General features: G+C 43.2%; 1 protein-coding gene across 2 annotated transcripts in view; it reads left to right on the top strand.

The window, feature by feature from the left end:
• The window catches only part of DYNC2LI1 (dynein cytoplasmic 2 light intermediate chain 1), a 67,335-nt gene that overhangs the window by 16,353 nt on the left and 35,697 nt on the right, over positions 1-15,285 (top strand). For both annotated transcript variants that reach the window (XM_078852286.1, XM_073339097.1), the window contains 3 exons: positions 53-239; positions 8,062-8,130; positions 12,692-12,769. In XM_078852286.1, the coding sequence (XP_078708412.1) occupies positions 53-239; positions 8,062-8,130; positions 12,692-12,769 (334 nt within the window). The remainder of the gene's footprint in view (positions 1-52; positions 240-8,061; positions 8,131-12,691; positions 12,770-15,285) is intronic.

A 15,285-nucleotide genomic window follows, 5' to 3' on the forward strand; every position in this document is an offset into this window, starting at 1 on the left:
AAACTGAGTAAGAACTCTTCTGTTCCCTTCTCCCCCCACTCCCTTTTTATAGGACTTTTGCTATAATTCTTGTTTTGGACCTTTCCAAACCTAATGAACTGTGGCCAACCATGGACAGTCTCCTACAGGTCACCAGGAACCATGTGGATAAAATTATAACTAAACTGGGAAAGACAAATCCTAAAGTAGCTACTGAAATTAAACAGAGGATGTGGAACAATATGCCGAAGGATCACCCAGTAAGAATCTTCTAGTATTTTCTGCAGATGTCATCGGCCTTTATATAGTTAAGGATAATACTTGTGAAAATCATAAATAACTCTTTTAGATTTTTATGCATGACTGAATATCCATTTTATGTAGATGAACCTGTTCACTGGAAAATTATAGCAATTTTAATAAAAATTCAGTAAGAGCAGAAACAAGGAAAGACAGTTTCTTATATCTTCTTCATAGACATCTAATGTGATTGTTATGGCATGTTACACCAATCACAAGAAACAGAGTTTTAGAGTAGCAGTTTGATATTGATTTTATTATCTTTTTTTAAAATGAAGATGAAAACTAGAATGTACAGAAGAAGTCATCTGGCAAGAGACTAGATGAAGGTACAAATTTAAGCAAAGTATAGTTATAACAGCCTTCAACACGACTATATACTTTGCATTTATTCAAGTGTCTATCACAAACTCAGTGCCTTTTGATAATCTGACAACTAATTAAATTATAAAGTTTCAGAGATGTTAACACCAGACCCTTAAATGCAATTGCTAATGTAATCTCTTGAAGAAGCTAAAATAGATTGTGGGAAATACAGCCGAAAACGTGTATGTGTATACAACGTGCATTCAAGTTGTACAAATGTTATGTGTATGCAATTCCTAAACAAATATTCTACAGTTCAGACTCTGAATATAAATTCTGCTACAGTAATTTATGTAACACAATATGATAAAGAAAATGCTAATAAGGCTCCAAAAAGTGAAAAGCAAAGATATATTAAGTAAGAAAGCAAATGCATACAATGCTTAGCAGCTTTGTTTACAGTGTATGGTCCCAATACTGTAGCCCTTACTCATGTGAGCAATCCCATTCACCTCAATGTATGTAAAGGTTTGCAGGATTAGATTCAATAATATGACTTTCTTAAGGACTTCCAAGGTTGATATTCAACTTTTTTAGAAAAGGTAGTTTCTGAAAATAACATATTACATTTAAAATGCAGCTGGCTACAACCCATGATCACAAACATACTGATGCCCCAGTTGCCAGCGATGTTAGAATACAGGTTTTTTCAACACCTTAAAAGCACAGACTCGTCCTTTAGCTCAAATGGTAATAACTGCATCAGTTGTCAGTAAGAAACAGGCTTTTTATCCTTGTGGAGGCCGGCCTCTAAAGGGGACATGATCACACATGCTAAACTAGTGTATTAATTCAACCCCTGAATACAGAAAGTAGGGCAAACATCTTACTAATCACTTCACATACAACTATTATTTTTCAAATGTATATCAACTCAATTCAAAAGCAGACTTGTTTGTGGGGTAAACAAGGTTTGTCTCCTAGAATGGAAGAAGCACAGGGCAGATTAGAGATTGGGTTCATATAGGGTTTCTACTGGGGGAATGATCATGGGCATTTCACTGGAAGGAACAGGATTGAACAAGGAGTTTTAGAGTGGGAATGGGAGAGCATGAATGCATCGGGAGAATCTCTTAAAAATAAAAAGGCTGAGGGGTATGCATTAAGTACTTTCTTGGTGGCAGTGAGGAAAATCAGACAAGTAGAGTTCAAGAGCACTAGTCCCTGTATGTAATTTGTTGTCCTGAATTAATTTTTAGTTTCTCTTCTAATTAAGGAAACTGTAATGCTTCCCCAACCCCTGGGGTCCACACATCAAATTTTAAGTAAATGTAAAGCCTAGCGAAATGTGTTGGCTTGACAAAGCTAATGAACGAAGTACCCTCTATTTTCCCCCACAAAGTACTGGATAGGCAACAGTTCAAGTTTTCCCCTAATACACTGATACTTTGCCTTAACCCTTAGTTGGAGGAACCTTCACTAAAGCAGAGAAGTTAGTTCACTCTTTAGGATCATTTTTTCCTTATTCAGTAAGTTGGAAAGGCCAAGAAGGTTGCCAGGCCAGTTTCAGCCAGCTGTGATGCAGCCATCTGTCCACTAGAAACTGACCATCTCATTTAACATAGATCACTGAAGTTTTGTCAGATGGTAATAGCTTTAAGTAACTACCAACCTGGACCTGATGTAAGCCAATTACCTACAGGTATAAAACTACTTAGCCTGTTACTCATCCCCTGAGCCGTCTACTTAATCCTATTTTATTGAGCACATAGTACTTGCATGTTAATAATTTTCTGTACAAATGTCAAATAAATAATATATGCACCTCTTAGCTAGGTTTCTGTTTATATTACAGATTTTTAAATTTCACATTTTTAAATCTCAAGTTTTTTCAAAAAGTATACTGTACATCATACACTTGACCTTCATCAGGATCCTAGATAAGCCCTTCTGTTAGCTTCAGTGAATCATAAAAGGTTACGGCTGGAAGAGACCTCAGGAGGTCATCTAGTCCAAGCCCCTGCTCAAAGCAGGACCAATCCCCACCTAATCATCCCAGCCAGGGCTTTGTCAAGCCTAACCTTAAAAACATCTAAGGAAGGGGATTCCACCACCTCCCATTCAAGTGCTTCACCATCCTCATAGTGAAAAAGTTTTTCCTAATATACAACCTAAACCTCCCCCACTGCAACTTGAGACCATTACTCCTTGTTCTGTCATCTGCCACCACTGAAAACAGTCTAGATCCATCCTCTCTTTGGAACCCCCCTTCAGGTAGTTGAAGGCTGCTATCAAATCCCCACTTACTCTTCTCTTCTGCAGACTAAATAAGCCCAGTTCCCTCAGCCTCTCCTCATAAGTCATGTGCCCCAGCCCCTGATCATTTTCGTTGCCCTTCGCTGGGTCTCTCTCCAGTTTGTCCACATTCTTTCTATAGTGGGGGTCCCAAAACTGCATGCAATACTCCAGATGTGGCCTCAACAGTGCCGAACAGAGGGGAATAATCACTTTCCTCGATGTGCTGGCAATGCTCCTACTAATGCAGCCCAATATGCCGTTAGCCTTCTTGGCAACGAGGGCAACAGTTGACTCATATCCAGCTTCTCGTCCACGGTAATCCCCAGGTCCTTCTCTGCAGAACTGCTGCTTAGCCAGTTGGTCCTCAGCCTGTACCAGTGCCTGGGATTCTTCTGTCCTAAGTGCAGGACTCTGCACTTGTCTTTGTTTATAGAATATCAGGGTTGGAAGGGACCTTGGGAGGTCATCTAGTCCAATCCCCTGATCAAAGCAGGACCAATCCCCAATTTTTGCCCCAGATCCCTAAATGGCCCCCTCAAGGGTTGAACTCACAACCCTGGGTTTAGCAGGCCAATGCTCAAACCACTGAGCTATCCCTCCCCCTTATCAGATTTCTTTTGGCCCAATCCTCCAATTTGCTAGGTCACTCTGGACCCTATTCCTACCCTCCAGCATATCTACCTCTCCCCCAGTTTAGTGTCATCCACGAATTTGCTGAGAGTGCAATCCATCCCATCATCCAGATCATTAATGAAGATGTTGATCAAAACCAGCCCTGGACCAACTCCTGGGGCACTCCGCTTGATACCGGCTGCCAACTAGACATCAATCACTACCCAGTGAGCCCGGTGATCTAGCCAGCTTTCTATCCACCTTGTAGTCCATTAATCCAATCCATACTTCTTTAACTTGCTGTCAAGAATACTGTGGGAGACCATATCAAAAGCTTTGCTAAAGTTAACGTATATCACATCCACCACTTTCCCCATATCCACAGAGTCAGTTATCTCACCATAGAAGGCAATCAGGTTGGTCAGGCATGACTTGCCCTTGGTAAATCCATGTTGACTGTCCCTGATCACCTTCCTCTCCTCCAAGTGCTTCAAATGGATTCCTTGAGGTCCTGCTTCATGATTTTTCCAGGGACCGAGGTGAAGTTGACCGGTCTGTAGTTCCCGGATTAAGTTTAGAAGTGTGTGCAACAAGAGTGATGTAATGGTGGGAGTCTGCTATAGACCACCGGACCAGGGGGATGAGGTGGATGAGGCTTTCTTCCGGCAGCTCACGGAAGCTACTAGATCGCATGCCCTGATTCTCATGGGTGACTTTAATTTTCCTGATATCTGCTGGGAGAGCAATACAGCGGTGCATAGACAATCCAGGAAGTTTTTGGAAAGCGTAGGGGACAAATTCCTGGCGCAAGTGCTAGAGGAGCCAACTAGGGGGGGTGCTTTTCTTGACCTGCTGCTCACAAACCGGGTAGAATTAGTGGGGGAAGCAAACGTGGATGGGAATCTGGGAGGCAGTGACCATGAGTTGGTTGAGTTCAGGATCCTGACGCAGGGAACAAAGGTAAGCAGCAGGATACAGACCCTGGACTTCAGGAAAGCAGACTTCGACTCCCTCAGGGAACGGATGGCCAGGATCCCCTGGGGGACTAACTTGAAGGGGAAAGGAGTCCAGGAGAGCTGGCTGTATTTCAAGGAATCCCTGTTGAGGTTACAGGGACAAACCATCCCGATGAGTCGAAAGAATAGTAAATATGGCAGGCGACCAGCTTGGCTTAATGGTGAAATCCTAGCGGATCTTAAACATAAAAAAGAAGCTTACAAGAAGTGGAAGGTTGGACATATGACCAGGGAAGAGTATAAAAATATTGCTCGGGCATGTAGGAATGTTATCAGGAGGGCCAAATCGCACCTGGAGCTGCAGCTAGCCAGAGATGTCAAGAGTAACAAGAAGGATTTCTTCAGGTATGTTGGCAACAAGAAGAAAGCCAAGGAATGTGTGGGCCCCTTACTGAATGAGGGAGGCAACCTAGTGACAGAGGATGTGGAAAAAGCTAATGTACTCAATGCTTTTTTTGCCTCTGTTTTCACTAACAAGGTCAGCTCCCAGACTGCTGCGCTGGGCATCACAAAATGCGGAAGAGATGGCCAGCCCTCTGTGGAGATAGAGGCGGTTAGGGACTATTTAGAAAAGCTGGACGTGCACAAGTCCATGGGGCCGGACGAGTTGCATCCGAGAGTGCTGAAGGAATTGGCGGCTGTGATTGCAGAGCCACTGGCCATTATCTTTGAAAACTCGTGGCGAACCGGGGAAGTCCCGGATGACTGGAAAAAGGCTAATGTAGTGCCAATCTTTAAAAAAGGGAAGAAGGAAGATCCTGGGAACTACAGGCCAGTCAGCCTCACCTCAGTCCCTGGAAAAATCATGGAGCAGGTCCTCAAAGAATCAATCCTGAAGCACTTGCATGAGAGGAAAGTGATCAGGAACAGCCAGCATGGATTCACCAAGGGAAGGTCATGCCTGACTAATCTAATCGCCTTTTATGATGAGATTACTGGTTCTGTGGATGAAGGGAAAGCAGTGGATGTATTGTTTCTTGACTTTAGCAAAGCTTTTGACACGGTCTCCCATAGTATTCTTGTCAGCAAGTTAAGGAAGTATGGGCTGGATGAATGCACTATAAGGTGGGTAGAAAGCTGGCTAAATTGTCGGGCTCAATGGGTAGTGATCAATGGCTCCATGTCTAGTTGGCAGCCGGTATCAAGTGGAGTGCCCCAAGGGTCGGTCCTGGGGCCGGTTTTATTCAATATCTTCATAAATGATCTGGAGGATGGTGTGGATTGCACTCTCAGCAAATTTGCGGATGATACTAAACTGGGAGGAGTGGTAGATACGCTGGAGGGGAGGGATAGGATACAGAAGGACCTAGACCAATTGGAAGATTGGGCCAAAAGGAATCTGATGAGGTTCAATAAGGATAAGTGCAGGGTCCTGCACTTAGGACGGAAGAACCCAATGCACAGCTACAGACTAGGGACCGAATGGCTAGGCAGCAGTTCTGCAGAAAAGGACCTAGGGGTGACAGTGGACGAGAAGCTGGATATGAGTCAGCAGTGTGCCCTTGTTGCCAAGAAGGCCAATGGCATTTTGGGATGTATAAGTAGGGGCATAGCGAGCAGATCGAGGGACGTGATCGTTCCCCTCTATTCGACATTGGTGAGGCCTCATCTGGAGTACTGTGTCCAGTTTTGGGCCCCACACTACAAGAAGGATGTGGATAAATTGGAGAGAGTCCAGCGAAGGGCAACAAAAATGATTAGGGGACTGGAACACATGAGTTATGAGGAGAGGCTGAGGGAGCTGGGATTGTTTAGCCTGCAGAAGAGAAGAATGAGGGGGGATTTGATAGCTGCTTTCAACTACCTGAAAGGGGGTTCCAAAGAGGATGGCTCTAGACTGTTCTCAATGGTAGCAGATGACAGAACGAGGAGTAATGGTCTCAAGTTGCAGTGGGGGAGGTTTAGATTGGATATTAGGAAAAACTTTTTCACTAAGAGGGTGGTGAAACACTGGAATGCGTTATCTAGGGAGGTGGTAGAATCTCCTTCCTTAGAGGTTTTTAAGGTCAGGCTTGACAAAACCCTGGCTGGGATGATTTAACTGGGAATTGGTCCTGCTTTGAGCAGGGGGTTGGACTAGATGACCTTCTGGGGTCCCTTCCAACCCTGATATTCTATGATTCTATGATTCCCCAGATTCTCCTTCCTTTTTTTTTTTTTAAAAAAATAGGCAAATATAGTGCCCTTTTCCAATCGTACGGGACCTCCCCCGATCACCAGGAGTTTTCAAAGATAATGGCCAATGGCTCTTCACTCAGATCAGCCAACTCCTTCAGCACCCTTGAATGCATTAGATTCGGCCCCTTGGACTGGTGCATGTCCAGCTTTTCTAAATAGTCCTTAACCTGTTCTTTCACCACTGAGGGCTGCTCACTTCCTCCCCATACTGTGCTGCCCAGTGCAGCAGTCTGGGAGCTGACCTTCTCAGTGAAGACCAAGGCAAAAAAAGCATTGAGTACTTCAGCTTTTTCCACATCATCTGTCACTATGTTGCCTCCCCCATTCAGTAAGGGTCCCACGCTTTCCCTGACCACCTTCTTGTTTTTAACATACCTAGAGAAACCCTTCTTGTTACCCTTCATATCCCTTACTAGCAGCAACTCCAATTGTGCTTAGGCCTTCCTGATTACACCCCTGCATGCTTGAGTAATATTTTTATACTCCTCCCTAGTCATCTGTCCAAGTTTCCACTTCTTGTAAGCTTCCTTTTGTGTTAAGCTCACTGAAGATTTCTCTGTTAAGCCAAGCTCGTCGCCTGCCATATTTGCTATTCTTTCTGCACATCCAGATGGTTTGTTTCTGTGCCCTCAGTAAGGCTTCTTTAAAATACTGCCAGCTCTCCTGGACTCCTCTCCCCCTCATATTAGCCTCCCAGGAGATCCTGCCCATCAGTTCCATGAGGGAGTCAAGGTCTGCTTTTCTGAAGTCCAGGTCCGTATTCTACTGCTCTCCTTTTTTCCTTTTGTCAGGATCCTGAACTCGACCATCTCATGGTTACTGTTGCCCAGGTTGCCACCCACTTCTACTTCTCCTACCAGTTCTTCCTGTTTGTGAGCAGCAGGTCAAGAGGAGCACAGACTCTAGCTGGTTCCTCCAGCACTTGCACCAGGAAGTTGTCCCCAACACTCTCCAAAAATTCATTTCTTCCCTATTCAGCACTCTGCTTGGTATTGAGGGGGCCACATTAGTTATGGCTCCTTGATCCCATGCTGGCTCAGCCCTGGTGCTTCTCTAATTTATACTCTCTACCGTACTCCTTTCCTTCCTTCCATTTACATGCCCTCTGTGTTGGGTGGGAATGTCTGGTGCAGGAGCCATTTCCACCAGGTTTATGCCAGAAAGGAGTTCCCTTACTCAAGAGGTGTTTTTTTCCCCCTCCTGGACATTTGTGGAGCGATTGCATTAGAAAATAATTATACTGCATAAACTTTTGTGTCTAAGATTTTGATGTCTTTTAAAAATCATTCTCATCCTGTTTTCTGGTGTTTAGCTGTTTTATTGTGCTTTTGTGACTTGTTTGAGGTTCTAAATATATTATGTTGTTTAACAGGATCATGAATTAATTGACCCTTTTCCAATCCCTCTGGTGATAATTGGAAGCAAATATGATATTTTTCATGTAAGTGATATTTTATATATATATATATATATATATATATTTTTCCCATTTGGTTTTATTTATTTAGGTATAAAAATAATTAAGACATCTAGCCAAAGCTCTATGAGCCCTAACACATGATTAATAATGCAATAAAATTCCAGTAAAATGATCGTTAGAACAGGAACTCAGCCACCTACAGTAACTCCTTTTCATCCCTTCATCATTATGGGAAGCATACCCTCCTTCTCCAAAAACCTTTGCAAACACTTATCTTTTCTCACATGCCTGGAAGATCACCAGATTTGATCTGTTTCAGACAAAGGAGGGTAGCAAGTTCCAGAGTACTCCCAAAGAATGCCCTGTCTGACACAACCTCTTTTTTATAATAAGGGAAATCCAGCTTTGGTGTCCATGCTGACTGCAGTTGTGGCAGTATGGCAGAGGGAGAGAGACGATCCCTCTGGTAGGTTGGTCGCCGATTTGGGGAGCTGGGGCAGCCTAGGCAAGAAAATGAGTTATGCTCTCTTCTTAATTCTGCAATTTTAGTTTTAAACACTTGCTTACACGAAAAGAAAAGAAGGACTTGTGGCACCTTAGAGACTAACAAATTTATTTGAGCATAAGCTTTTGTGAACTACAGCTCACATCATCGGATGCATTCAGTGGAAAATACAGTGGGGAGATTTATATACGCAGAGAACATGAAACAATGGGTGTTACCATACACACTGTAAGGAGAGTGATCAGGTAAGGTGAGCTATTACCAGCCGGAGAGTGTGGGGAGGGGGGGGGAGGGACCTTTTGTAGTGATAATCAAGCCGGGCCATTTCCAGCAGTTGACAAGAACATCTGAGGAACAGCGGGGGGGGGGGGAGGGGCGTAAACGTGGGGAAATAGCTTTACTTTGTGTAATGACCCATCCATTCCCAGTCTTTATTCAAGCCTAAATTAATTGTTTCCAGTTTTCAAATTAATTCCAATTCAGCAGTCTCTCATTGGAGTCTGTTTTTGAAGATTTTTTGTTGAAGAATTGCCACTTTTAGGTCTGTAATCAAGTAACCAAAGAGATTGAAGTGTTCTCTGAATGGTTTTTGAATGTTATAATTCTTGACGTCTGATTTGTGTCCATTTATTCTTTTACATAGAGACTGTCCAGTGTACATAGCAGAGGGGCATTGCTGGCACATGATGGCATATATCATATTGGTAGATGTGCAGGTGGAGGATCCTCTGATAGTGTGGCTGATGTGATTAGACCCCGTGATGGTGTCTCCTGAGTAGATATGTGGACACAGTTGGCAACGGGCTTTGTTGCAAGGATAGGCTCCTGGGTTAGTGGTTCTGCTGTGTGGTGTGTGGTTGCTGGTGAGTATTTGCTTCCCGTTGGGGGGCTGTCTGTAAGCAAGGACTGGCCTGTCTCCCAAGATCTGTGAGAGTGATATGTCATCCTTCAGGATAGGTTGTAGATCCTTGATGATGCGTTGGAGAGGTTTTAGTTGGGGGCTAAAGGTGATGGCTAGTGGCGTTCTGTTATTTTCTTTGTTGGGCCTGTCCTGTAGTAGGTAACTTCCGGGTACTCTTCTGGCTCTGTCAATCTGTTTCTTCACTTCAGCAAGTCGGTATTGTAGTTGTAAGAATGCTTGATAGAGATCTTGTAGGTGTTTGTCTCTGTCTGAGGGGTTGGAGCAAATGCAGTGGCTGGACTTTACGAAAACTAGACAAGCCATTTACAACACACACTTTGCTTCTTTACAAAAGAAAAAGGACACTAAACTATCTAAACTACTACATGCCACAAGGGGCCACAAGTGGTTCCCTTAACCCACCCAGCAATATTGTTAATCTATCCAACTATACTCTTAGCCCAGCAGAAGAATGTGTCCTATCTCGGGACCTCTCCTTCTGCCCCTCCACCCCCATGAACATGATACAGTTCTGTGGTGACCTAGAATCCTATTTTCGACATCTCCGACTCAAGGAATATTTCCAACACACCTCTGAACAACATACTGGCACACAGAGACCTTCCTACCAACACTACAAAAAGAAGGATTCTGGGTGGACTCCTGAAGGTCGAAACAACAGACTGGACTTCTACATAGAGTGCTTCCGCCGTCGTGCACGGGCTGAAATTGTGGAAAAGCAGCATCACTTGCCCCATAACCTCAGCCATGCAGAACACAATGCGATCCACAGCCTCAGAAACAACTCTGACATCATAATCAAATAGGCTGACAAAGGAGGTGCTGTCGTCATCATGAATAGGTCGGAATATGAACAAGAGGCTGCTAGGCAGCTCTCCAACACCACTTTCTACAAGCCATTACCCTCTGATCCCACTGAGGGCTACCAAAAGAAACTACACTATTTGCTCAAGAAACTCCCTGAAAAAGCACAAAAACAAATCCGCACAGACACACCCCTGGAACCCCGACCTGGGGTATTCTATCTGCTACCCAAGATCCATAAACCTAGAAATCCTGGACACCACATCATCTCAGGCATTGGCACCCTGACAGCAGGATTGTCTGGCTATGTAGACTCCCTCCTCAGGCCCTACACTACCAGCACTCCCAGCTATCTTCGAGACACCACTGACTTCCTGAGGAAACTACAATCCATCGGTGATCTTCCTGAAAACACCATCCTAACCACTATGGATGTAGAAGCCCTCTACACCAAAATTCCACACAAAGATGGACTACAAGCCGTCAGGAACAGTATCCCCAATAATGTCACGGCAAACCTGGTAACTTTGTCCTCACCCATAACTATTTCACATTTGGGGACAATGTATACCTTCAAATCAGCGGCACTGCTATGGGTACCCGCATGGCCCCACAGTATGCCAACATTTTTATGGCTGACTTAGAACAACGCTTCCTCAGCTCTCTCCCCCTAATGCCCCCACTCTACTTGCACTACACTGATGACATCTTCATCATCTGGACCCATGGAAAAAAAGCCCTTGAGGAATTCCACAATGATTTCAACCATTTTCATCCCACCATCAACCTCAGCCTAGACCAGTCCACACGAGAGATCCACTTCCTGGACGCTACGGTGCTAATAAGCGATGGTCACATAAACACCACCCTATACTGGAAACATACTGACTGCTATGCCTACCTACATGCCTCCAGGTTTCATCCAGACCACACCACACGATTGTCTACAGCTAAGCTCTACGATACAACCGCATTTGCTTCAACCCCTGAGACAGAGACAAACACCCCCCGCTGTTCCTCAGATGTTCTTGTCAACTGCTGGAAATGGCCCAGCTTGATTATCACTACAAAAGGTCCCTTCCCCCCCCTTCCCCCCCCCCCCCCCCGCAACTCTCCTGCTGGTAATAGCTCACCTTACCTGATCACTCTCCTTACAGTGTGTATGGTAACACCCATTGTTTCATGTTCTCTGTGTATATAAATCTCCCCACTGTATTTTCCACTGAATGCATCCGATGATGTGAGCTGTAGCTCACGAAAGCTTATGCTCAAATAAATTTGTTAGTCTCTAAGGTGCCACAAAGTCCTTCTTTTCTTTTTGCGGATACAGACTAACACGGCTGCTACTCTGAAACTTGCTTACGCAGTCATTTATCATCTGATTTACAAAGGACAAGTAAGTGAGTGGTCACATCTTCTAATGCCTCTCTGTAAATTAACTGATAAGCAATGTCAAAGAGCATTGCAGTTGGTTCCCTCTGTTATTTAAAAAAAAAAATTCAAGAAATGCACCGTTCATTTTCATGAAGCAATTGATCCTCCTGGGCCTGGACTGACATATTGTGACAGCTTCCATACTGAGTCCTTTAGCTGGCAGTACAATATACTGCTGTGTGACCAACTATTTGAGCTTTTTAATTCTTACTAGCAGTGTACTATGCATTCTTTCATACCCAGGTTTTGCTTTATTAAAAAAAAATCATGATTTTCTTGACTCAGTAAATGATTCAGAACATAATGGACACAGGATGAAATCCCGGTCCCTTTGAAGTCCAGGATGTTACCCACAGTTTTTCCAAGAAAGGTCATTATATGATCTTGTACATATACTGAACAGGCACAGTTACTGATTAAAAGGGGTGTGTGTGTGTGTGTGTGTATTTGTATGCACATACCTTAATTGGTATGACTGGTGGAGTTTAGAGGGTATACAGCCATAGGTCAAAAGACAGTCAAATATTGTGACGTAAAAAGAGAAGATTACCATATAGTACGGCAATGTTGTTACTTTTTAAATTTTAAAGCAGGAGAGAACAATGACTCATTGGAAATTGAATACACATCCCCAGTTAAGAGACTCCTTCAGGCAATAATTAAGCTTGAGCCTGGAGTAACAGATTGCCTGTAATAGGAGTCCTCTATAGAAAAATAAAAATTGTAACTACTCTTTTAAGTCACAATAGATGGTTATTGAATTCTGTATTGAGAGATAATTATATTATACAACTTTTCACTTAAAAATAAAAAGTGATAGCTAAACGCCTTCATTGTAGCATAACCATCTAATGCAGTTTATATTAAAAAAAATAATATTCTCAGTGTAAAAATGTTTTTTATATGTACTTCTTCAGGAGTTTGACTCTGAGATGAGGAAAATAATGTGCAAGACACTGAGATTTGTTTCGCATTATTACGGAGCATCACTAGTGGTTTGTATAGTCTTTTTTTGTTGGGGGAGGAGAGGAATGGGCACTATTTGTGAGATGAAACAATAACTAAAATAGATATATAAAACATTTAGATAAACATGATACGATTGGGACAAATCAGTAAGGCTCATGATGGCTTTCTCCATGAGTGAACCTGTTAATAGGGATGTTGGGGTCTGCAGAGGAAGTGTGGGGTATATCAAGTGAGTAAACCAGCTCTGAGAGTCCACCAGTCAGAATCCCTGCAGAGGACACACAGGGGCTATGCCCCCCATCACAGAACATGGTATAAACAACCCCCAACAACATAGGTGTCCTGCACCTTGCTGCAGTATTCCAAAAGAGGACGGCTTTCCCCATAGATTTTCTGTGCAAGGTCCTTTTACTGAAGCTTTATGTTAGGATGACACCATTTGTGCCTTCATATCTTGTCTCCTCTACCAGATATGTTAGAGTATTAAACTTCTTACACCCATAACTTTGGATCCTTTTAAGAGGTGCTACAGATAAAAGGCATAGATCACTCTTCCATCAAGGGGATAATAACATTTTCTTAGCATAAATGGAAAACTTTATCTTGCTACTGGAATTGTTACAAATAAAATTCCTCATAGTGAATAAAATCACTCTGGTTAAAGGTAGTGAAAACCAAATTAACAAAATCTAGTTAATTTTGATGAGTTTCACTATTTTATTGTGCCATGTACTGTAGATACTCTGTGGTATTTATTAAGTAAATAGACTGGGCTACATGCTAGCTACTGCAGGAAAATTGGCTTAAATGAGTGTGCATACATGCTTCAAAAGTAATAGTCACAGTAGTTACAGCCCTATCTGAGAGACTAACAAATTTATTTGGGCATAAGCTTTCATGGGCTAAAACCCACTTCATCAGATGCATGGAGTGGAACATACAGTAGGGAGGTATAAATACACAGCATATGAAAAGATGGGAGTTGCCTTACCAAGTGGGGGGTCCGTGCTAACGAGCCAATTCAATTAAGGTGGAAGTGGGCTATTCTCAACAGTTGACAAGAAAGGGTTGTGGGAGACCTAGGGCTTGATCCCATTGAAGCCAATGGCAAAATTTCCATTCACTTTGATACTGCAGGTCGAGAGCCACAGAGAGTGCCTCTCAGGCCCTGTCTACCTAAGAAAGTTGTGCTAGTTTAGCTTAAGATGTGATTTTAAATTGATGTAGTTAAACTGGTACAAAAAGCTAGTGGACACTCACTCTTATTTAATTTTACCAGTGACTTATTTTGGTTTAACTTAAATTGATTCCTAATTGACTTAATGTATAATGAAATAAACTTGGTTTAAACTGATATAAAAATGTCAGTACAGCCCTTTGGATTGATTTAGCATCACACCTTAAGGTAGGGTAGTGCAAACTTTCTCATGTAGCCAAGGCTTGAGAGCTGTACTTTAGGTCCTCCACAAGTGAAGTTTCAGTGAAGCATGGGGGAGTTCTCAGAAAGGCCATCATAGTGGCAGCCATCCTCCACTGTGTACCAGAGCTAGAGGGTAGATTTTTGTTCTGGTTTATGGTGTGTGCATATGTGCACTCCAAACCAGAATTTGACCCTTAGGATTAGATTTCACTAAATTTAGAAGAATGTTAAGGTGTCCTCTAAGCCTCTGTGTGGCCTATGTCAGTTAAAAACATTTGACCCCCCTGCACTGGTGTCTGGGGACCAAATCCTCATCCTACTGAAATACGTGGCAGAAGTTTCTTTTTCACATGCTTGCACATGTCCGTTCCACTGTAGGTTTGTGTGTACCTTGTGCAGTTGTCAGACAAGTTTTTTCCCTCAGTGGTACTCGCTGGGGTGGCCACGGCATACTGGTATAAGGGGACAGAGCTGCCCTGACTCCCCCCCAACCCCTCCCCAGTACTTTCATACTGCCAGTGACAGTTGTTGGAGTGATCTCAGACTTGTTGGCATAAGCTTCCCTCATTCCTTTGCATATATACCTTGTTATTGTTAGGAGGTAGTTAGTTAAGTTTAAGTTAGTTTTAGCAACAGATTTTAGTCTTAGGTCTTTTTGGACTAGTTTTCATCTTTTGGTATTGATACCAAAATGATGCCACACTCACCAGGTTTTAAGTTCTGCCGCACATATGCTAAGCCTGTGCTGATCAGTGACCCACACCCAGCCATTTGAAATGTTTGGCAGAATCCTACATATGTGACAAATGTCGAGGTTTGTAAGGGATTTAAGCCCCACTCAAAGAAAGATAGAGTGGCAAGGCTCAAATGTTTGCTCATGGAGGCAGCACTTTGTCCCCTATAGGACTTGTTTCATGCAAAGAGTGCCCCAAGTACATCAGCCTTAGTACACAGTGCAGTAGAGATGTCCACAACTCCTCAGTCCCATTCAGTGATGTCAAAGAAAAGGCTTAGACGCTTCTCAGGCTCAGTACCTCAATCGGGGATGTCGGTGCTGAAGCCTAGTAGAGGCAGAGACTCTAGGACATTCAGGAGAGAGACTCTAAGATATGCTGGAGCAGT

The sequence above is a fragment of the Lepidochelys kempii genome, chromosome 3 (assembly GCF_965140285.1).
Source record: "Lepidochelys kempii isolate rLepKem1 chromosome 3, rLepKem1.hap1, whole genome shotgun sequence".
Classification (NCBI taxonomy): Eukaryota; Metazoa; Chordata; order Testudines; family Cheloniidae; genus Lepidochelys; species Lepidochelys kempii.